The following is a 24143-nucleotide window of genomic DNA, read 5'->3' as shown; positions in this document are numbered from 1 at the left end:
GTCTGAGCCTGGGAGCCAGAAATTCTCCTTCCTGCTCTTTTGGAAAGTCAGGGCCATTCCAACAGCCATATAACCCAGAATATCAAGACAGAGAATCCCACAATATCTGTTTTGAATTGGGTTATCTGAGCCCTACTGCCCTACATTCCCATTCAAAGCAGATAATGTGGAAGCGACTTCTGTTGTATCCAGTCTAGAGTGCTGAAGAAAGATCTAAAAACAGCCTCAATAGCTTACTAGACTGGGTTCCTCAAAAAAGATATACACTTCAGTCTTGTCTCAGTTGGGACCACTGTATTTGCTAGTTTACTAATAACGAGGAAACAAAATAGTTATCAATTAGTAATAGTTTCATTTTTTGGTGTAGCCTACATCAAGGGTTGATGTAGGCTACACATCGTTTAGCAGTATGGCCTGCTAAAAAATGTATTGATGAGGGCTATCAGAGAATTCAGGGAGATGAGTTCCCTTGTTTTCTTCCCCCATCGCATATTTCAAGTCCTAAAATCCTTCAGTAGATAAACATCTCATCTGGATGCAGATGGGAAAGTGCTTCCTTCCTGGCCATCTCTGTTCATGACCTTCTGCTGTCACTAGGATGTGAATTATCTTGACTATTCGCCAATTTGCTGCTCAACTTGAATATCATTGATAAAGTCTGTGGAGGTTTTAGTGATGAATATCTGATCCCCTGAGGGAACCCAGAGCAGCTTGGCTTCTACATCAATCTTGACTTTCACTGAAAAACTAAATGCAATACTTTAGATACTAAACTCCAAGAGTGGAGGAAAGAAAACAAATATTACTGGAGCTTTGGTCTGCTAGCAGAATTTTTCATGGGTGTATCTGTGTTCATATGACCATATCATCATTCCATTGTGGGTGGCATTAATATACTTGTTCCATTGACTTGCAATTCAGAATAATCATATCTGAACCTTAGCCAGGTCTCTGGACAATTAATTGCTATGTGTCTTCAAGTCAAGTCTGATGCATGGTAACCCTTTCAAAGTTTTCTCAGAAAGATGTATTCAGAGGAGATTTGTCACTGTTTTCAAAGACTGAGGAAGGAAGACTTGGGCAAGTCTTCCTCTAAGATTTACCCAAAGTCAAGCAGTTAATTTAAAAAAAATGTTTTAATGATGGGTTACTCCTATTTTGTATGGAGGAAAATGGTGTCATACATACATGGATGGATGGATAATCTATGGATGGATAGATAATCTGGGAGGCAGCTAAAGAGCACCTTTATTTACAAAGAAAAATATCATTTTCTGGGATGCTGATGGAGCACAGGCTTGAGAGGAAGCAATGACTTTTAGTTGGGAAGGTCTGTTTGACTTGTAGCATGGGAAAGCCATTGTAAGAATGCCTGTGCAAGTGAGCGGTGCTCCAAGCTGCATGATGATGAGGTGGTTACCATGGAGTTTTGAAGTGGTTAATGAAGTGAAACCTGGTGAGGTCCTGAAGGAAGCTGCTCAGGCACTCCTGAACAGAATGATTTTTTTAAAAAAAAGAAACCCATGCTTTCTCATGTACCAAAGTGGTCAGTGCTACAGCATTTAGCCTCTGACATGCCCACCTACTTCATATTCTAGCTGAAGACAAGGGACCGAGCCACTGACATCACTTCCACACAATGTCACACACAGTGAAGGAATACGGAGAATAGACATAGACTAAAGGTCCTGTTCCTTTATACAAAGGGAATATTTGACATCACTCCTGCTAAGTATCCTGAAATAATATTGGCAAAATGCAGGAGCAGTGGTGTCAGCTCTTGACAGAATGATCTGGCAAAAGTGGGCCCTAAATTCACGTGTATTTGAGCCTCCTTGGGCATCATTAGACAGAAGATTACAAACTACCAATCACTAAAAATACAGGCAATCCCCAAGTTAGAAACAAGTTAGGTTCTGTAGGTTTGTTGTTAAGCTGAATTTCTTTGTAAGTCAGAACAGATATATTTTAAGGGGTAGATGTCTCTTACTTCCTGTTGTCTCATCTTCATTCTTAAATATGAGTCAGATGTTAACTTTGTAACTCAAGGACTGCCTGTATAAAGATAGCACCCATCACTGAGCCTTCCTGGAAATTAGAATGGCTGCCTGAAATATATCCTATGAATATATTTGTAGGAATTGAGGTTGAGAACCAGTAATGTAGTAGCAATCTACATTAATGGGTCTCAACCTCTGGTCCTCCAGAGTTTTTGGACTCCAACTCCTATAAATCACAGATAGTTTGGCCAGTGGTCAATTTGAAGTTTCTAACATCTGGAGGGCCAGAATATGCAAACCACTGAGATACACTGAATATTTGCATGGCAAGTTGAAGTACACATTGTGCTTGTAAGAGTCTTCATATTCAAGATATTTCAGTAATAATGGATGTGGAAAACAATTTGCTCCCTCCTTTAATGTACATGACAGTTGGCAATTAATAATAATAATAATAATAATAATAATAATAATAATAATAATAATAATAATAATGTTGGCCTAGGAGGCTGAGGTCACAGCAACTAAAAAACAGTTTCAAGATCTCTGAAGGAAAAGCTGCATCTGCTCAAAATTTCTCTTCTTGTACTAGCAGTTCTGCAGTTCTTCTCTACCTCAGAGGTACATACAAGCACAAACATGTACACACATGGACACACTAAGGTTACAACAAAAAGAAAGAAAAACAAATTTAATTAGCTTCAAAGGAATTTTTTAGGTCATGGTAATGCATCAGAAGTGTAAGAAGTGTACGAAGAAGTGAAATGCATTCAAATGCCATGAATCTGGTTGATCATGTCATATTTCCACAAGTACGGCTGCTTCTACTGTTTTGCTTTGCATATATTCAGCGCCTTGGCTAATGGATTCCTGAGCATTTTACAAGCTAGCCAGAACTTCTGGGAGTTGGAGTCCCAAACACCTAGAGGACCAAAGGTTAGCTAGACCAAAGCTGAGAGAGTAAAACCCAGTGTGTATTGAAAGCCCAAGTCCTATGGAGCCTGCTATCTGCTATTATTTGGAGAGCTCCAGGCATATCAAAGGTTATTCCCTGGCCTTCCTTGCATCCATTGCTAATTGAGGTAGTGCTTCACTTTGCCTAATGGTGAGTCTTGTCCTGATGGATTTTAAATTTCATCTTTAGGATTTGCCATAGAAATGTTAACTGCTAAACTTCCAAACTTGTCTGCTTGCAAAACAGGGAGATTGAATGAGAGCATGGATTGCTTTTAGTCTGTGTTGCAAATTCTATAGTCCACATGTTCTAAAAAGTCCTGAGAGGATAGTATCTTCAACTTCTGTTTCTTCAACCCCATTTTGCTGAAGCACGTGTGTAAAGCACATGTGACTCATGATCCACTAAAAATGATCTCCTTTATTTCCTGTTTTCTTGCAAATCCAGCATCAGTAATAATATCTAGGGCCTTGATCTCTTTTATGTCCTTTAGTCTCTTCAGAAATACTGGTAATCAACAGTAATAATGAATATTTAGTGAGCAACAAATTAATTAATTTTTAGTAACTACCATGGATATTGTGATGAATTGAAGAAATGAGTCTAGCAATTTGTGTTTATTGCCCTGCAGTTTCCTGCAAACATCAAAGATGCTATCCTCCTTGGTGTTTTAATTAAGTCACTTGCTTTATCTGGAGGGGAAAAGCTGATGCTTTTGTAGGTTTTTATTAATGCAATTATTTTATGCCGATGCTTTAAAAAAAGTAAAACCAGCTGTTTCCTGTCCTTAAAGTCTTCCTGAAAGTGTTGTAATGACAAAGAATTGACAGCTTTGCAGGCCTACATTTATCAGTGTCCCCTCTAGATTCCCAGTTTCAAAATGGGGGCTCACTCAACTATGTCAATATGGAAGAAGAGAGAAAAACAGTTTAAAACTACATTCCTACAGTTCAGCGCTCCTCCCCCAGTGGACCATAGACTATATTGAGAATACTACTCAGTCTGTGGGATGACACATCCCTGGAGGACATGTGGGTGTTTCTACACCTGTGGAAAGCTCTTTTGCTGTAGATCGATGGTTCTCAGCCTGTGGGTCCCCAGATGTTTTGGCCTTCAACTCCCAGAAATCCTAACAACTCGTAAATTGTCTGGGATTTCTGGGAGTTGCAGGCCAAAACACCTAGGGACCCACAAGTTGAGAACCACTGCTGTAGATGCATATTCTGAGAACATGGCAGAGGTGGTTTGGAGAGATACTTTTGATCCACAAAACACAAAGTCCATACATTTTTTTTTCATATGGCCCACCAAGGGAAAATAATCAGGCATAGTGATTTTCTAAAGAAAACATGTCCAATACCAAATCAAGTCTAAACTTTCCCTAGAAGCCAAGATAACTACACTGAGACTGTCGTACTTTGGCCATACCATGATAAGACACAACTAACCAGAAAATATCATAATATTTGATAAGGCAAAATGTGGTAGGAAAAGAGAAAGGCTACATTACCAATGGATAGGGTCAATCAAGGAAGCCACAGTCCCTGAGTCTGCAGGACGTGAGCAGGGTTATTTATGGTAGGATGTCATTTAGGGAGTTGCCATAAATTGAAGTTGGCTTGTGGCAGTTAATAACAACAAATAGTGAATTCCATATAACCTAAATGCCCTTGAGGGTATCAGATCTTGGAAGCTAAGCAAAGCCAATTAACCTGGTATTTGGATGAGAGAGAGCAACAAAGAATATCAGGTACTGAGAAGAAGTCAACGCAACCCACCATACATGGGAAATCATCTTTCCAGAGTATTTCTTGCTTGTGAAACCCTATGAAATTCATGCATCTGGCAATAAGTCAACAGATGACCCATGGTCCCTGATGTGAGATGGTGGTGATGATAATGATAATGCTTATTTAAAATGAAATGGAGAGAGGAAACTCTTGTGCCCATTCCTCCATCCTTGGTAATGCAAGCATAAACAAGGTTAAGGAAAATTATAGTTTCTGTGCCATGGATTACACACAGAGAGATACCACTGTTTCAATAGAAATTGTTACTTTTTATAGGGACTAAGAATCTCTGATAGTGATATGTCAGTACCACAACAAACTAATTGGATTTTCCACCCTATCACAGATTTGTAAAGCTTATTATCAATTGGAATCTGAGTGCAGTAATGGGAATCATGCAGCTGTCTAAAAGCTATTGGGACTTCTACTGCAAACATTTTAGTGTCCAGGGCTGATGGTAGTTGTAATCCAACATCATCTGGAGGGCTCTCTTGGTGTGCAAAATCTGATAGCTACCGCAATGTGTGTGAATGTGAGAGAGAGAGTAAGACCTATTATTCTGTCTAGTTTACAACTTGAGTTTTTAACTTTTCCCATTCAAATTCTAAATAGAGCCAAACTAATAGAGTACACCAATCACAGCTTGTTCCTTGTGGAAATGCACGTATTATATTGCAAGCTTCAGCTTATTAATTTTCTGCTGGATTCCACTGGAGTACAAAATGTTAATTCAGCTCTAGTCTGAATCATCAAGGTATACAGCAGCCAAAAATACATGGAAAAGATTCAAACTAGCAAAGAGGCCCTTTTGTTCTACAAAGATAGATCACAGGCGCCACATTGTGGTATAAATTAGGTATAGGAGTTTGTAGTCAATAGCCAAGTTGGCAATCTCTCTGTTGTGTTTCTGTCTGTCTGTCGGTGCAATGGAGTTTAGTCTTCCCTGCTAAATAGTGCTGGAACCTTGCCAAACTACAAATCATAGGATTCTATATACCGTAATTGAGTGGTGGAAAATAAAGTGGTGTCGAACTGCATTGATTCTACAATGTAGATGCACCCCATGTTTTCAGTTGTACCCAAATCATCTAGGACTTTCAAAGTCAAAACCCACACTTTGTACTTTGCCCAGAAACTAATTGCCAACCAGTTGAATGACTTTAGTATAGGTGCAATATGCTCACTTCTAAATTTTCCTATAACCAATCTGGCTGCCATGTTTTGCAACAATTGGAGTTTCTGAACTTTGTACAGAGGAAATCCGATGTACAGCACATTGCAGAAATCCAACCTTGAGGTTACCAACACATGCAAATTCTAGGAAGGCGTATAGCTGGAGTATCAGCCAAATCTGATAGCAAGCACTCCTGACCACCTGGGCTGACATTTGGAGAGACAGATCCAAGAGCACTTCCAAGTTACGAACAGTGTTTCAGGGGGAGTGTATCCCGTCCAAAGCTGGTTGACACACCTCCTTCCCCAAGTTAGGACTCTTGATGGGAAGTATCTGTGTTTTGTCTTCATTCCATTTCCATTTGTTTTTCCTCATCCAGCCCATTACCTCCATTCAGAGGAAACACCCTATCCTTCGCTAAAGCTGGTTTTTGAAGGCATGGTGAAATGTATTTGGGTGTCATCAGCATACTTTTGCTTTGCTTTCCAAAATCCAGACCCAGACATACAGCTCACTTTCTTTTTACTGCTTCTAGGCTCAGATCAAAGTGCTACTTCTGGCCTTTAAAAGCATTGAATGAGCATTCCTTATGTAAGATCCTCCAAATGTGCTAGATGACAGACACACTCTGATCTGTATCATGTTCAATCTAGCAGTTAGTACATTATATGATTTTAACAGTCTTCATGGGAGAATGGGAAAATATGATTTTCAAATGAGATAAATTATAGCAATCACTATCCAGTTAGATAATTTGCAATATAACTTGCATTTTATTGATATTCCTTTATTGATATTTATTAATATTCCTTTATTGATATTTCCTTTTCTGGAAGTGGGCCCTCTGTATCTGTTGTGGTATGGTTCCAGGACCCCTGTGAATAGCAAAATCTGTATAGTAAAATGGTATCCCTTATATAAAATGACAAACTCAAGGTTACCTTTTTGGAATTTTAGGAAGTCTTGTTCTAAACAACGAAGTGAAAGCAGGCGTTGTAAGGTGAATATAGTCTTTTTATTGACTACTGTGAGTAAAACAAACTAAATACATCTGTAACAGTTTGGGTTCCTTTATACAGTACATTAAATAAGTTATGGACATGAAATAGGTAACAAAAAGAATCCTAGTATAGAACCAAATGACAAAAAATTATATAGAAAACAGAATCCACAAAGTCTTCCCATAGTAGAATTTCACATCTTTCACTCCCATTTTCAAAAATCATTTTAAAATCATGACAGGTAGTATTTCACTTATTTACATTAACATATTTTTTTCTTTTAATATATAGCAAGCAATTGTAATTGCAAGTTAAGTTATGGAAGACTGTCTATTTACACTCAATTTCAGAATACCAGCGTTCTCTCTCTCTCTCTCTCTCTCACTCACACGCACACTCACACAGATGCAGACTCAGAGTTCTTTGGAACTGATCTTGCAATATTCAGTTCTCTTCAAAGTGTTAAATGGCAACTGAGATTTTTTAAACTAATATTTTCACATCATATTTTTAAGGATCTCTGCTGAAGAGAACAATCTTAGCTGATCCCTACAGCACTAGACAGGTTTGATGTCTAAGACTTTTCAAAGTGGCAGGGAAAGTTCTGCAGCTAACAGAGATGACCAAGAATTTTAAAAATGTAGCAGACAAAAAGTATTTATTATTCCAAAATATTTCAAATTCTTTTAATCGCAGCAGTTTTTAAGGGAAATAGTCCAAATCCAAGTGTTAGTCCAAGGCCAGATCTACTCCATCAGTTACTAATGAATACACCACTACCTAAGTATATCTCACTGGTCTATTACAGTGGTTCTCAACCTGTGGGCCCCCAGGTGTTTTGGCCTACAACTCCCAAAACACCTGGGAGTTGTACCAGTTTGCTGTTAGGATTTCTGGGAGTTGAAGGCCAAAACATCTGGGGACCCATAGGTTGAGAACCACTGGTCTATTATAAATGAGATTAGCAATTGATTTAGGCCTCTTGATGTTGATATTATCTGACATCTGTGAAGGTGGACAGCCAGTAAATTTGGTTACTTCATTATTCAAGATCTCCCTAATGAAACAGTTGGAACAATACAGGTTCTGTCAACACTTTTTGATTTTTTTCAAGCTCTTGGTGGTGCATTTTGGATTTCTGCTTTATTATATCTGCCAGGAGATACCAATAAATCTTCAGATGCATACTCCTCCTCACAGATCATAAGATTTCCCTCTTTGGCAATGTGTCACTAAGAGAGGAGTTTCACGGATGATTTTGGATATTACTTTTCCAAGCATTTGCATATCTGGATACATTAAGACACATAACATATGAAAAAGGGGGAAAAGATAAATTATAATGTACCTCCTATTGGGCTAAAACGGGGTGATTTAGATCAAGGTGGGAAAAATATAGTCGTGGGCTATATGAGGCCCCCAGGACCCCTATTTTTTATTTTTAAAATGCCCATAAATGTCTTGGGGGGGGGGGAGAGTTTTTAGCACAAGAAGAAGCCTTTTTAACCAAGAGGAAATGACTCAGAAATGGAGGGGCACATGGGAAAACCTTCTTCTTCAAGGGGGGCTGCAGACCTGGTCATGTGGTGGACAAATCTAGCCCCTCAACCTCTGACAGTTGCCCTCCTGGTACAGACACAATACCAAACTACGTTTCAGCTTCATGCAAACATCATCTGTTTACATCCTCCTCCTAACTCTCTAACATCATTTTCTTCTTCCGATTTAACAGCAAAACATTGAAATAAAACAGAACAGTTTTGCTGCAAAACTAAAAGTGGGAGAGCACCGTGTACTTCCTCCTACATAGTGTATGTGTGAACTAATCCCAATAATGCCTCAAAAGTTAAACCTTCTTACAAAGCAACTCCTTTAAGGATTAAACTAAAGATGATTTCAGAGATGTGTAAACATTATTTCCCAATGCCTTATGTTTGTGTGTGTGGTTGTGGTGTGGGCTAAAAGCAGCTTTGGGGAAAGGAATGACTCATACTTGAGGGCCTTGATGTTTGGGAGGATAACCTTCTCCCCTCTTGTCCAGTTCCCTGAGATCTTGCACAATCAAGGTATCAAAGCTATAGTTCCACGTGTGGCATTTGGTGATTGCCCTTTGTTAACTTTGGTCTGGTCTTTATGTCCATTTGGCAATTTGGCATGTTTAAAATGAGGTGCCACAAGTCTGTGATTTAAATTCTTCCACAAATGTTGGGATAATTGTGGTCCTCCAAATAGTGACAATTTGCAACTCCCAAATAGCAAAACCAATGGAGAAGGATAATAGGGGTTGTAATTCAAACACTAGCTGAAGGGTTATGGGTTGCTCAGCCCAGGTTTGAACAACGGATTGACTCTATATCAGTGGTTCTCAACCTGTGGGTCCCCAGGTGTTTTGGCCTACAACTCCCAGAAATCTCAACCAGTTTAGGATTTCTGGGAGTTGAAGGCCAAAACATATGCGGACCCATAGGTTGAGAACCACTGCTCTATATGATCACAGTCAACTTTAGAGATGGGGAGACTGTTTTTACCCAGCTGCTAATCTACAGATATTTTCCAAAATACAACAGAAGTATGCAGCAGGTATGAAAAGATGGAAGGGGCAGAACTCGGATCCACAATCAAATGCTTTGGCAAGGTATCACAATGCAAGATTTTCCCTGTAGGAAACTTTTAATTGGAGTCAACATACATATACAATGATGAGAGAAGAAAGAGAACTGTATCAGCCTTTGGTGTTTGTGTAGGTTATTATAGCTAGCCAAAACTCTGCTTGGTTTAGCAAGCATGCTCTGAAAGGCTGGAACAGAAATTAAAAGATCAGCACCTAATGTGTACACTGATGAACCTCAAATAATATATTTCTAGCAAACAGCTCCTAGGCAAAGACAGAACAGTTACAACAAGATAAACCAATTTAAAAAATGGCAAAGAGCAGGAAGACATTTTGCAAACATCTTTGGATTGAACATTTCAATCTGTCAAACCCCAAGTACAACATAAACCATCTGCTCTCTAACTAGATGGGATTAAATGGGTCATGTGAGATAGCTGGTGAGTCATTATATGAAGCAGTTTTAGATCCTCCTTTTAACAAACAAAAATAGCATCCTTCTGCTGCCTCCTTCCATCCCATGTGTCCAGACTGAGGATGGTGGGGAAAATTAAAGGAGTGGTGAGATGCTGATAAAAATCCATACATGACCTTAAATGGAGGATGGAAGGAAAGAAGATGGAAATAGGTAGAATAAATTCTCTTCTACTTATCCCTCATTTTCAATCGATTGAGTTTTTCCCTAAGAAAACAGTTTCTAATAATGGCCCACTTGTTCTATCCCAGTATGTTCAAGCCCAGAGTCATGGAGTTTGTGTGTGTCGACAGTCTAAGAATGTACAATGAATCGAAGTATCAAACTGAAAGGAAAATCTGCCTCAACAGCTATGCTTTGTGATTAAAATGGAGACGGATCTATTAAGAAGCATGACGGGATAACAATAAAATCTCCTTTAAGGAACTTTAGATGAAACAAAACAACAGGCCCAAAGTCCTCATGGATTCCAGGAAACCAGGAAGACAAACCTGAGATCCAAGTTCTGGAGGGTGGACATGAATTCCAAAAAATCACATCAAAATGCACCAGATGGAATAACGTTAATGCCTTTGTGCTGAAGGACAAACTTTTGACCATGTTTTGAGGTGTTTTTATTTTAAAATGTAGAAAACAAATAAAAATGTGCTGAATGAAACCTTCTTTTTTAGAGACCATTTGAGTCTATTGCTGTCACAGAGGCTGGGGTGGAGGATCGTGAAGTGGTGGTAGACGTCTTCTCCAGAGCTGGACTGGCTATCCCGTCGACTGCTTTCACAGCAGCTGATGCAGACCGCCCTGCTGGTAAAGGGATTGGTTTGACTTGGCTGTGCAAGCTCTGCCCACAGATCCGGTGGTGCTTTTCCCAATCTTTGTGTTGGCAAAAGGAGCCACAATAGCGGGCAATGTTGCACCCACTGCACGTCTCGCTGGCTTTGCGACCACAGTTCCAGCAGCTCTGGAAAAGCAAGGAAAGAACATCTTTGTTAGAGCCGCTTGCCAATCAAGAAGTTTGATTATCATTTCAAGGATCACTAAAATGTCAAAGAAAGTGCTACATAAGGAACTGCTTCAATGTCCTGGTGGTGGGAAAAACACTTTTACATTTTCCATGAAATGTGCTCTATAATAGAAGGAAAAGATTTTCAAATCCTATTTGTGTGACAGCCTATTGACAACTAATCCCAAGTGAAACAATCAAAATGGGATAACAAATATCAACTCATAGTTCCATTAAGCAGATCTGATATGAACATAAGCAGCAATACTTCACAAGTCAACCTTCAGCTAGTTCGGCATACTGAGGATTTGAACAACCTCCTTTGGAAGAAGCACGTGAAAACCTTCCAAGACAGATTACTCAACAGGATACTGGGACATTAGCAAGTAGGTTTACAATGTGTAACAAATTTGCAATGGCAGGAGGGAACACTTGAGTATTCCAACAATTAACTAATCACTTATGCATTGTTTGCTACACTCAGGGGTTCATGGAAGAAAGTGGGAGGAAAAGTGTTTTTTGTTGGGACAAAGTATCTTATAAAGGTGTATTTATTTGACTGAATTTTACCAGCTGCCAAAATTCTTCAAAACGAGCAGGTGGCACCTAGAAGGGATGGGAAGCTCTGCTGCGACTGATGACCCTGTGCCCACTGGCATTGCTTTTCAGCTTTTCCCATTTTAAGTCCAACCAATCATTGTTAAAGAACAAACAAAAATACGAATACTGCCACATTTTCTGGGGTTAGCAACAAAGTTGTGCTGAAGGATCTTGAGATTCCCAGAGAAAACATCTTAATCACATCTGCAAAAGTGAAACCCGAAAAGGTGGAGAGCTGAGTGTATTAGCTGTGAAAAATTGTATTACTGCTGTTGAGCATATATTTCAGTTATGGCAGCTACAAAACACAAATAATATATATTACAAATTGTAGCAGTATTACTAACAATAATTTTATTAGTATCGATAAGACACCTGTTCATTATGTAGATTCCTCTTGTTTCTCACTGATGGTTGAGAAACACCATAGATCTGTGACTCTGGATTAGAAGCTACTATCAAAGAATTCTTTCACAGAGTCATAGAGTTGGAAGAGACGACATAGGCCATCTACTCCAACCCTCTCCCATGCAGGAAAAGCCCAATCAAAGTATCCCTGACAGATGACCATCCAGCCTCTGCTAAAAAGTTTCAAGGAAGGAGCTTCCACCACACTCTGAGGCAGAGAGTCCAGTGTTGAACAGCTCATATGGTCAAGAAGTTCTTCCTAATGTTCAGGTGGAATCTCCTTTCCTGTAATTTAAACAAATTGCTCATAGTTGTAGTTTCAAGGGCAGCAAAAAATAAGTCTGTTCCCTCTTCATTATGACACCCCTTCACATATACATGGCTATCATGTCTCCTCTCAACCTTATTTTCTGCAGGCTAACATACCCAGCTCTTTAAGATTCTCCTCACAGAGATTCATGGTCTCCAGACCTTTGATCATTTTAGTTGCCCTCCTCTGGACACCTTCCAGCTTGTCAATATCTCTTTTCAACTGTGGTGTCCATAATTGAAAACAGTATTCCAGGTGAGTTCTAACCAAAGCAGAATAGATAGGCACCATGGCTTCCCTTGATGCAGGTACTATACTCCTTTTGATGCATCCCAAAGTCCCACTGGCTTTTTTTCCTGCTGCATCACACTTGTTGTCCACGAAGACGCCAAGATCTTTCTCATGTGGACTTTTGTCAAGCCAAAAATCACTTATTTTGTATCTTTGCAATTATTTTTTTCTGCCTAAGTATAGTATTTTACATTTTCCCTTTGTTGAAATTCATTTTGTTAGTTTTGGCCCAGCTCTCTAATCTGTTAAGGTCATTTTGAATTCTGATCCTGTCCTCTGGAGTATTAGCTATCCCTCCTAATTTCATCCAAGTCATTAATACAGATGTTGAACAGTACTGGGCTCAGGACCGAACCCTGCATCACTCCACTAGTAACATTTTTCCAGGATGAAGAGGTGAGAACACTTTGGGTTCAGTCGCTTAACCAATTACAGGTCCACCTAACAGCAGTATTGCCTAACCCACATTTGACTAGTTTGACTAGGTGATGGGGGACTTTGTTGAAAGCCTTACTGAAATAAAGATATGTTACATCCACAGCATTCCCTGCATCTACTAAGCTTGAACTCTATCAGAAAAAGAGATAAGATTAGTTTGCTATTACTTGTTTTTGAGAAATCCATGTTGACTTTCAGTAATCAAAGCATTCCTTTCTAAGTGACTGAAGACTGCCTCCTTAATGATATGCTCCAGAATCTTTCCTAGTATTGATGTCAGGCTGACTGGATGGTAATTGTTTGGGTCCTCTCTTGAAGATCTGGACAACACCAAGTCACCCTCCGATTTGTCAAGATCAGACATAACAGAATTTAATCTAACCCGAATAAAGTGGTTTGATGAATCCTGAAAAGTCATGTCAGCCATCTTCATGATCTTGCCTTAGGACTTTTCACCTGTGCTGTTAAGACTCGGCAAAGTTTCCATTGTCTCCTCACCTCGGTAGACTCCTCCTGCTCATTGATCACTAGGAAAGCGTCTTCAGTGGCCTGCCGCTTTGCATCTGCAATGGTCTGCTCCATACGGGCCCTTTCAGAAGCAATCATTTCAAAGGCCTTCTGCTCAGCCTCTGCCACAGCCTTTTGGACTTCGGACATGGCCTGGCGTTTCACTTCATTCACAGCTTCTTCTGGAGAAAAACAAGAGTCTTGTCAAATGGCTTCACAATGGAATTATTATTATTATTATTATTATTATCATCATCATTATCATTATTTAAACATGACAAAACATACCAAACAATGCAACATGGTGGAAACAGTTTAAACTGCAGTACTATCAAGTCAACTATCTCCCAGCAACTAAGGCTCATAAACATGTACCAGACCTGAACTATAAGGGAAGTGTTGAGCCAGCAGAAAGAAAGGGAATGGAATGGTGATCATACATAAATAAAACCTCACCTTACCCTCGCCATCCAATGGGTCAAACAACTTAAGCTGAGAAATTCTGACTTGACCATAGATGCCTAGAAAGGCTCAAAGATAAGAAATTCATCCTGGTTTTCTTACACCAAAATACAACCTCTTCTTCCCAAGCCTTTCCCAAAACTTTACACACATTTCAAACAATGCTATCTAAATCCTATGATTCTATGTCATTCAAAGCCACTGGCCATACTAACAGAGATTAATGTAGTCCCAAACATCAGACATCAGACTTTCCTTAATGAGTTACACTGGAAGTTCAAAATATATTTTTCTCATTCCTTTCAGAAATAGATTATTGACACAGCCAAAGTGGTTACCCAAAATATACCCACCTAGATACATGTGCATTGCTTTGATGCCATTTGGCAAATTTTTGTTCCTTTGGCTGCTGATGCTTTGGGGTGTCACTTTCTTCTCCTTCTCAGCCTCATTTGTCCACAATGCAATGATTCTGTTTACAACCATCTGTTTACAAGCATCTATGATATCATCATATAAGAGGTAACTTTGTTGCATCATTAACAACATTGCATGAATCACAACAGCCAATAGGATCAAATGTCAGTGTGGGCAAAGGAAGCTCTTTCCTCTCTGTTGTATATTTATTTATTTTTACATTTTTAACCAGCTACCAAGAAAAAGAGAAGGCAGAAATTATCACCTGCTCTAAAGGCAAACATGTTTATTTGATCTTTAAGTTTTAAAGCTAAATTATAATTATAATCTTATCATTAAACAAAGTTCTTTTATGTTGGTAGCTGACTGAGAGTCTGTGTTGGGAGAAAGGGGGCAGATTTAATTGATTCATATTTAATTGTCACATTTGCCTGGATAGTCCTATTTTAAACAGCAGGAACCTATCATCAGCCAATGCAGAGGAAAGTCACCTCCAGTGGTAAATGCTAGGAAGTGGCAGAAAGGTGTTGGAGAAGAAAACTATTTGTTCAGCAGTCTGTTCTATGTCTCCTAAAATAGCCAATTGCTTCTAGATCAGTGGTTCTCAACCTGTGGGTCCCCAGATGTTTTGGCCTTCAACTCCCAGAAATCCTAACAGTTGGTAAAGTGGCTGGGATTTCTGGGAGTTGTAGGCCAAAAAACCCGGGGACCCACAGGTTGAGAACCATTGTTCTAGATGAAGGATTCAGCTATCATTCCAGTTGGCTTCTATAAATGGCATCCGGGATGGAGGGGCATCTTGTATCTCTCATGCAGCGAAAGGCAAGAACCAGTATTGCACTGAGATCTAATGGCACGACTGGCTAAGAGAATTTCACAGGATGCTGACAATGCTGCCTAAACTAACAAGCAGAAAATTGGGTCTTACTATTACGGCTAAGGTAATGAGAGAGCAATGTAATTCTGCTTTCCTCAAATCAACCTGTGTTTTTCTCTCTCCTCTGACATCTCAAATGATTTGGTCCTTTGAAGAAGATCTCCATACTTACCAGCTTTTTTCCATATCTCCTCAGTGACATAACTGGCGGGTGCTCCTGACCGGCTGCTGAACTCCCGCTGAGATTCTGTAGCAAGAAGAGTAGTGTCAGGAATATTAGAGACAGAAATGTTCCCTCTCCTAACTCCTAAGATCTATACAGCAAGAGGTGGCTCAATAATATATCTAATAAATAATAATACAACTTTATTTCTATACTGCCTTCTTTCCCCGAGGGGACTCAGGGCAGTTTACATATTAGAAGGCAGACATTCAATGCCTAAGTAAGTACAAAACATATCAAAATGCATAATTGAGCACAATAATAACAGTGAGTTTACCACAAATGATTAAGCATTGAGATAAAAATATAACACAATAGTCAGTAAGACAGAATTAACTAAAACATAAATAAACACTACAACAAAAACCCTCAAAACAGTTTAAAATACAGAACACTGGCACCAGTGTTCATGGCAGCCATATAGAGCAAGTGGAGTTGGTCAGCATTCCAAATGAGTAACATGTTTTAGTCTTCCTCCTCTCCACACACTAAAGTGTGTTTAGAAGTGTCTTAAAGGAGATGAGGGTAGTGGCAGTATTTTACTTCTTTAGGAAGGGAAAAGACCCTCTCTCTCGTTCCCACTAATCGAGCTTGTGACGGGAGTGGTACCAAGAGAAGGGCTCCTCCGTTGACTACAGTTCCCGGGATGGTCTGATTACACAAATGAGAACAGGGTAAGATTAATCACATTAAGCTCGAGCCTGGCGATTTCTGAAGTTAAGAGCGTTCATCACCTGGCAAAATGAAAAATGGCTGCTTTTAATTTGATGCCCCGTGTAATTTATTATACAGCACATGCCATTTCCATCTTTTAATACTCTTGTCCTCACAGGCTATGCACTTCTAAATGTATCTCATCAAACATCTGCTTTCTCTGGCTGTAATGGACATTAATCCTCGCTAATGGCATTTACATAGCACCTTGTTTTCCAGGAATTGCAGGCAACTTAAAGCAGCAGCTGAATTTTAAGGGATCAGTCCTTTGAGAACTGGAACGCTAAGATCCACAGAGATTCAGGGTACATCTACATTGTAGAATTACTGCAGTTTGACACCACTGTACCTGACATGGCTCAATGTTATGGAATCATGGGAGTTGTAGTTTTACAAGATCTTTAGCATGCTGGTGTCTCAACAACTATAAATTCCTGAACCCCATAACACTGAGCCATGACAGTCAAAGTGGTGTCAATCTGCATTAATTCCACCCTGAGTAAAGTGAAGATTGACCGAAGATACCATAAAATATTATATTCCCTAAATTGAAACAAATATTTTATATATAACTAGCATTCCTATCTTCAGCCCGCTCTTGAAAGGGTAAAGCATAATAGAGATTGCACAAATTACTGTATACTTGCAGAACAGCCCCACTAATAATCTGGATGTGTGGAACCTATTAAGCAATTGGGCTACAATGAAAAAAAACTTCCTACATCCACTCTTCTGTGATACAAAGTTGTGTGATAGTTATCCTTTAGCAATCAATCTGAAATGCGCTAATGCGCGTACACCTCACAACACAGTGTTAACAGAAGCTATCTCCTGAGTTTCATTCCTTACCACTGTTAATAGAGTCTGAGCTCCCTGGGCTGTGCTGCCTTGTGATGATGTCACTTCCCCCTTTCCGTGGCTCCGTGGGTTCACTGCACCGTCTCTTCCAGTAATTGAGCTCTTCCCTATCAGCCTCTTGACAACGGCGGAGAACAGACATGGAGCGCCTGGTCTTCTCTACCATTTCCATGATGCAGTTCAATGCCTGGGATGGGAGAGAATAATGTTATCAGCATTTATCCTCGGGGTGGGGGGGGGGGGGGGTGGAGGGTCTAAAAGAAGTAACTCAGAGGGAAATTATACTATTATCAAAACAGTATGGCACAGCTAGATAGTACCAGGTCACAATGGAAAATAGCATATGTTCTGTTTTATTTACGTAATAAATACATACTATGTGATTATGTTTGCTAGGGTTGTCAAGTTTTATATTTTTGGCTACTTTCTATTTGGTGCTAAGTTTATAGTAATAGCTGTTCTATTTTCTTTTATGTGCATTGCTTTGATGTAATTTGTTATTATGTCTTTTTCCTGGCATTGAATGTTTGCCATATATGACTCCCTTTGGGGAAATAGGGTAGTCTATAAAGATGATGATGATTATGATGATGATGATTATTATCATCATCATCATCATCATCATCATTATTATTGAATGTTCCCTTAGAAAAAATGATAACAGCTTACAAACAAAAAAACTCGCATTGTGGGAAAGGGTTGTATCCAAGTATGTGCTAATTTGGAACATGAAGAACTTTTTACATTTTCGAATAGAAAAATTTAAAAACATCTATCATCCAAAACCATAAAGCCTAGTAAGACCTATACCATGTGTTGTTCAGGACATATTCACAGATTACCAACGATTTATAAATTTTCAATAAAACAATATGTGGACTCTTCCAACACAATTGTCTGTGGAAAATTGTCACATGCAGAGTTTTCTATGTGAAGTAGTTTGCCGAATGCCAAGTGGTATTACCACCTTGATACTACTTCAGATTTACAATATATGAGTAAATGATGTCAAAAATGAGAGTGCCAAGATGAAAGAAATATCCAGTTTTCAAAAACGGTGACATATAAAACTTTGTTCATTGTTGGCCTATTCATTGTGGAAACTTTTTGCATTAATTCCAGGCACTCCTCTTATATGGACAAACTGGAATGGATTCCAGGCTGCATGTACATGGAAATAGACTATAGAGAATGTATTGTCAAAGGCTTTCATGGCCAGAATCACTGGGTTGTTGTAGGTTTTTCGGCCTGTATGGCCATGTTCTAGAAGCATTCTCTCCTGATGTTTCGCTTGCATCTATGGCAGGCATTCTCAGAGGTTGTGAGGTCTCAAACTAAGGCCCGGGGGCCGGATACGGCCCTCCAAGGTCATTTACCTGGCCCTCGCTCAGAGTCAACCTAAGTCTGAAATGACTTGAAAGCACACAACAACAACAACAACAACAACAACAACAATCCTATCTCATCAGCCAAAAGCAGGCACACACTTCCCATTGAAATACTTCGTTGTTGTTCATTTGTTCAGTCATTTCTGACTCTTCGTGACCTCATAGACCAGTCCACGCCAGAGCTCCCTGCCGTCCGTCACCACCCCCAGCTCCTTCAAGGTCAATCCAGTCACTTCAAGGATGCCATCCATCTTGAAATACTAATAAATTTATATTTTAAAAAATTGTTCTTAATTTTAATTATTGTATTGTTTTTAAGTGCTTTTTTTTGCACTACAAATAAGATATGTGCAGAGCGCATAGGAATTCATTCATGTTTTTTTTCAAATTATAATCCGGCCCTCCAACAGTTTGAGGGACTGTGACCTGGCCCTCTGTTTAAAAAGTTTGAGGACCCCTGCTCTAGAACATGGCCATAGAGCCCGAAAAATCTACAACAACCCAGACTATAGAGAGCACTAAAAATACATTTCAAAAGCTGGCTTTGACCTTCAGTTTAAAAAGAACAGCAGCTTAAACTAGTATAAGTGTTTATATTGTATAAAAAGCTGAATATATGGATAAGATGGATTTTGGGTGCACAACAAGATTTCCGTTTTAATTTTCCACAGTACAGATTTAGGCATTTTTCTTTTGAATTCTTGTACAGCTCCAAATACTTTTGCTAATGAAATCTGGGAATGTTCACATTACGGATTTGGTCCAGAAAACAGAACAGCAGAAAGGGGCACAATACTGTGCTTACAAGTGAACAATGTCCATATGAGATGGCACATGTAATCTCATTATTGGTCACATGTTTCTGCATGTGAGGTATGTTTATTGAATAGGGCCTATAGAAAATATTTCATCAGCTATTTATAAACAGTGTTAGAATAGCACTCTGATTTTGGCTTGCAATTTCTACCTACCAGTAGCAAAGCATTTTCAAAGCTTATTACTTGGCAAAATCTTAGCCTTTGAGACTCTTTTCCCTTGCAGTTCTTGCCAACTGTAAGAACGAAATATGAGTCTTGGTTGGATACAGAAATGCTAACTTAACTGTGTGCTTCCCAGCAGCTCTTTATAGGATGCAATCATGGGGATCGTAGTATAATCTTTAAAATTACATTTTACTGGGGGTTTCAAAGTAACAGTTTACCTCTATGTGAAATTCAACCCTGTTAAAGACAAACAGTCTGCAAATCTTGTATAGAAAATCACTTTGGATAGCAAGGCATTGAATGTTTGCCTTTTTGCTTGGAAGCCACCCTGAATCCCCTCGGGGAGACAGGGTGGCCTATAAATAAAGATGATGATGGTGATGGTGATGATGATGATGATTCCTTCTACCAATCAGATCACTGGCAAACACACATTTTGGTGCCTCAAATGTTAGCCCTGTTTCTGTGTATATTTGACCTGCTGATTCCAGAAATTGCATCAGTTTCTTCTCTATCAGCTCCAGTTTCTGAGATACAGAACATACGCCACATACCAGTCACCATCTGCTCACCCATGGAAAATCATGATAACAGTATCTAAGAATCTAAAGCTGATATGGTCTATATTAAATGCAATTTTCTGAATCAGAGCCCCAAATAACCCCAGGCACAGTTTTAAAAACCAAGACACCAAGAATTTTTTTTCTTTGGTTGGGCTGTGTTATTGATCTACTTCATTTAGCCCATGTTGCCTAATTTGACCAGCAATGGTTCTCCAAGGAATGTAAGCATTTTACAAATTGCTATTGGAAAATTCATCTAGGATGTCTGGGGGTAAATATCAGCCACTATAATACAGCCTTTCCAGACTAACGATCATATAAACATTATATTAGGTCTACTTGGTTTGTGAGCACACATACTTTTGTTTTGTCTCAATTTATGGGGAGAAAACATAAGAAGAGCCAAGCTAAATCAAATCAAAGGTGTATCTTATCTAGCAGTTGGTTCACATATTGGATAATTGGTTACTCATAGGAAGTCCAGAAGCAGGGTATGAGTGCAACAGCACCCTTCCATTTACGTTTCCCAGCAAGTGATATAAATGAGAACACAACATCTTTTCATGGAGGAATTATCCATTGTGACCAGGAGCCACAAATAGACTTAGCCTCTGTGAATTTATCCAGTTCTCTATGAAAGCTGTCCATATTGGAATTTATGGTAGCAAACATATGGATGTCTACGATGCAGCGTACCAAGACATACTTCCTGCAGTTTCTTACATGGTCAAGATGCTTCCATTCATCAGCCCACTCTCTCTCTGTTAAACGATGATCCACAAGTTCATCTTGATAACCGCCATTTAATCCTGAAGGCATGGTGAGGAAAATGGTACAGTTAGAGAAGTATATCCACAAGCTGATATAATACAAGGTCTACTAAACTATTATTTCTGGACAAGACCCCAAAGGATTTGCAAGATCAATAAGGAGTTCAGGGTGTATATGGTGGAACTTGATGTCTTTATACAAGAACAGAAAACACTACTTTGAGGTAGAATTTGACCTCCTGAGATTCTCAGACTACATTTCAAATAGGGGAGTTGATAATGGTTATGGCCAAGGCAATGCAATTGGAACTGTACAAGCAGGGATATGACAGAAAGCGTTCTCCTTACCTATACTATGTCGATCTCTCAGTTCTCTATGCTCTAACATCTTGCTTGGGTCTCTGTACAAATGGGATGTTGCAATGTCTTCCAGGGTGTAATGCTGGAGAGGGGGTGGAGTAGGATGGAACTGCCCAGCTGGATTTATGACGGGCAACATCAGAGCTGGACTGTGGCGTGGTGCTGGGCTAATGGTGCACACCCTCTTAGCAGGAGGCTCTGATGGGAGCGGTTCTCTCTCAAAGCTGTTTTCTTCCCTCCTGTAAGCGAGTCAAGAAAGGGAGGCTGCTGTTAGGGGTGAGAAAGCAAATGGGAGAATCCGAGGAAAGGAATCTTGAGCCATCCGAGAGAAGCACTATTTGGGTGTGTTTTGTGCATAGCACAAAACAGAGTTATAAAAGTGAACTCCCTGGAAAGAAAAATAAGTAAAATGCAATCTCAGGCATCTAGCTAGAAACAAAAGATGAGCTCTGATGGGTTTATATGGTCCAATAGGTCTCAAAATCTATTCCTCCTCTGCCAGCAACTATTTAAAAAGCCAATACATGTTAAATATCCCCAATCTGAAATGCTTGGGGTCAGAGTGTTTTGGATTTTGGCCTTTTAAAAAATATCTGTATTCTACAGTGTGTGTGTGTGTGTGTGTAGAGAGAGAGTGTTATTTTGAAGATGAGCCAAAGTCTAAATGGGGAATGCATTTCTGTTTCACATACACCTCATACTTATAACCCTAAAGTAATGTTATACAATGTTTTAATATGCATACATTGGGCAATCAGAAAGTAAAGGTGTCACTAACTCAGCCACTCATGTAGACCACCTGGGAGGATTTTAAATTTACAGATAAGGCATGCTCTACTTGTAGTGACATTGGAGAAGGAGAGCTTTCACTTATTTAATTGCCAGATAAGGAAGGAGTTATTTATATATACCATATTCTATGTGTGTTTTTTTTTTAAAAAACCCTCAGGCTACAGGGATACAGGAAATTAAACAGATCTAAAGAAATTAAATTTGTGCAAAATGCTATAGAGCAGTAGAAAATAATGTAAGGCATCATATATGGCAAAAGCCCCTTTGAGTATTCCTTTTCTAAGAAAACTCTAAGGGCCCTTCCACACAGCCATGTAACTCAGAATATCAAGGCAGAAAATCCCACAATATTTGCTTTGAACTGAGTTATCTGAGTCCACACTGCCATATATTACAGTTTGATGCAGAAAATGTGGGATTTTATTCAGCTGTGTGGAAGGGGCCTAGGAAAATTAATGGAGTCAGTATAAATCAAAGGAAGATTTCAAGGCACATATACTCACACACTTACTATATGAGGGATAGCATGGTGTAGTGGTTTTAATGTTGGACAATGACTCCAAGGACCAGGGTTCAAATCTCCAGTCTGCCATAAAAGCCCACTTTGGGATATCTCACTGTTTCAGCCTCAGAGGAAGGCAAAAGCAATTTCCTTCTGAAAAAATCATGCTGAAACCCCATGATAGGTTCATCTTAGGGTTGCTGTATGCCGGAAATGACTTGGAAACACACAATAACAACAACAAATACCCTAAAGGTGAAATGCACAATCCAATCAATGTACGGTCAATTGTCTCCAAAAGTTTTAGTGATGTTTTAGTTTTAACTTGGCACCGAATTAGGGCAAACAGCAGTACCAATGACATCTTCTAGAATGAAACTCTCCTCCCTAATGTTGTGGTGGCATGAGTGAAAAACAACTCCTCTCCAATCCTACTATTAAGGTCAGAAACAGAAACAAACCCAGACATGTTTTGCATCATGATTAGCTTGGTCCACAGTGTTCAGCCAGATACTTCTGGGAATCCAGCAGGCAAAAATATCATTGGACTGCTCCATGCCATAGTATCCCCCTCTTTTAAATTACCTCAATAGGTTGTAGATGAGGCTGCCATTGAAAAGAGCCAAGAAACTCCAAACACTACAGAGTGTGACTGCATGACCAGGCTGGAGTACAGTACACCAGTACTTCACCATCTTCACCAGTGTAATCTAGTTTTACACTGCTAATTTTGGCCTTGAATGCTCTGCTCCATGGCTTGTACCTGCCTTATGTAAGCTGTCCTCTTCTGATATGCACCTACCTGAGATTATGAAAAGAGGTCCTTCTCCACTGTGCACCTAAAACCTAAAACATGAAATACAGCCGAAAGAAAGCCTTGCTATGTGCCTATTTTCATGTTGGTTTGGCACCAGACAGGGACATTTGTATTCACACATGATTTTGAAACTCAGTTCTTTTTACGCTTGAGTTTTACTAGGGCGATGGGGCTCTTTGTGCTCTCTCAAACTTTAAACGTTCCCATTTGTTGCTGATATTAGTTTAGCTTCTTGAGTCATTGTTTTAACATTTGATTTATTAATTGATTTATTGCTTTTTTTATACTTTGCTTTTCTTATACTTTGTATGCTATCAAGACAGGATTTGAAAATTGATTTGAGTTAGATATAAGGATTTGATGGCAAAAGAAAGGTCAAATGATATAGATACACAATAAGTAAAATCAATCATGGTTTAAAGTCTGTATCATTATCTAATCCCTTTAAAAATTATTTAATCTAGTATCACAGAGACAGCAAAAGCTGTACTTTGAATAGCAAAGCCTACATTTTAGTTATGTACTTTGCAAAATAATATGTCCCCTCATCTGTCCCAAATCATGCACTTTTTATTATTCTATTCTCAAAGTGTAGTATCTTCTGTCAATCACCATTTTTTTTCTGAACTCTCTGGACTGATCTCATTAAAAAAAAAACAGGGAATGTGAAAAACATTAATTTCAGGGAGAGGACACAATTACTTAGCCAAAAAGTGAAACATCTATTGACTTAGGGGTAAATCAATGCAATGCTGAACAGCATTATAGTATTGTCTCCCTATTCCTAATATGCTCCTTCAGATGTACCTTAACTCATCCCAAAAATAACCAACCAAATTTCCTGTGAGAATTACTCA

The 24143-nt window shown here is 39.1% G+C and overlaps 1 protein-coding gene across 8 annotated transcripts in view; it reads right to left on the bottom strand.

The window, feature by feature from the left end:
• Positions 1 to 6912: 6912 nt before the first annotated feature.
• The window catches only part of CBFA2T2 (CBFA2/RUNX1 partner transcriptional co-repressor 2), a 102925-nt gene continuing 85694 nt past the window's right edge, over positions 6913 to 24143 (bottom strand). For 2 of the 8 annotated variants that reach the window (XM_060772345.2, XM_060772348.2), the window contains exons 6-12: positions 21164 to 21414; positions 20742 to 20854; positions 17103 to 17298; positions 15489 to 15563; positions 14376 to 14522; positions 13552 to 13742; positions 6913 to 10964 (exon numbers count right to left, since the gene is read on the bottom strand). In XM_060772345.2, coding sequence (XP_060628328.2) covers positions 10674 to 10964; positions 13552 to 13742; positions 14376 to 14522; positions 15489 to 15563; positions 17103 to 17298; positions 20742 to 20854; positions 21164 to 21414 — 1264 coding nt within the window. In that variant the 3' untranslated portion in view covers positions 6913 to 10673. The remainder of the gene's footprint in view (positions 10965 to 13551; positions 13743 to 14375; positions 14523 to 15488; positions 15564 to 17102; positions 17299 to 20741; positions 20855 to 21163; positions 21415 to 24143) is intronic. The other 6 variants (XM_060772346.2, XM_060772347.2, XM_060772349.2 and 3 more) reach the window with 6 other exon arrangements.

This window comes from Anolis sagrei, chromosome 4 (genome assembly GCF_037176765.1).
Source record: "Anolis sagrei isolate rAnoSag1 chromosome 4, rAnoSag1.mat, whole genome shotgun sequence".
Taxonomy (NCBI): Eukaryota; Metazoa; Chordata; class Lepidosauria; order Squamata; family Dactyloidae; genus Anolis; species Anolis sagrei.
The sequence above is the reverse complement of the archived record's forward strand: the minus strand, read 5'-3'. Positions and strand labels throughout refer to the sequence as shown.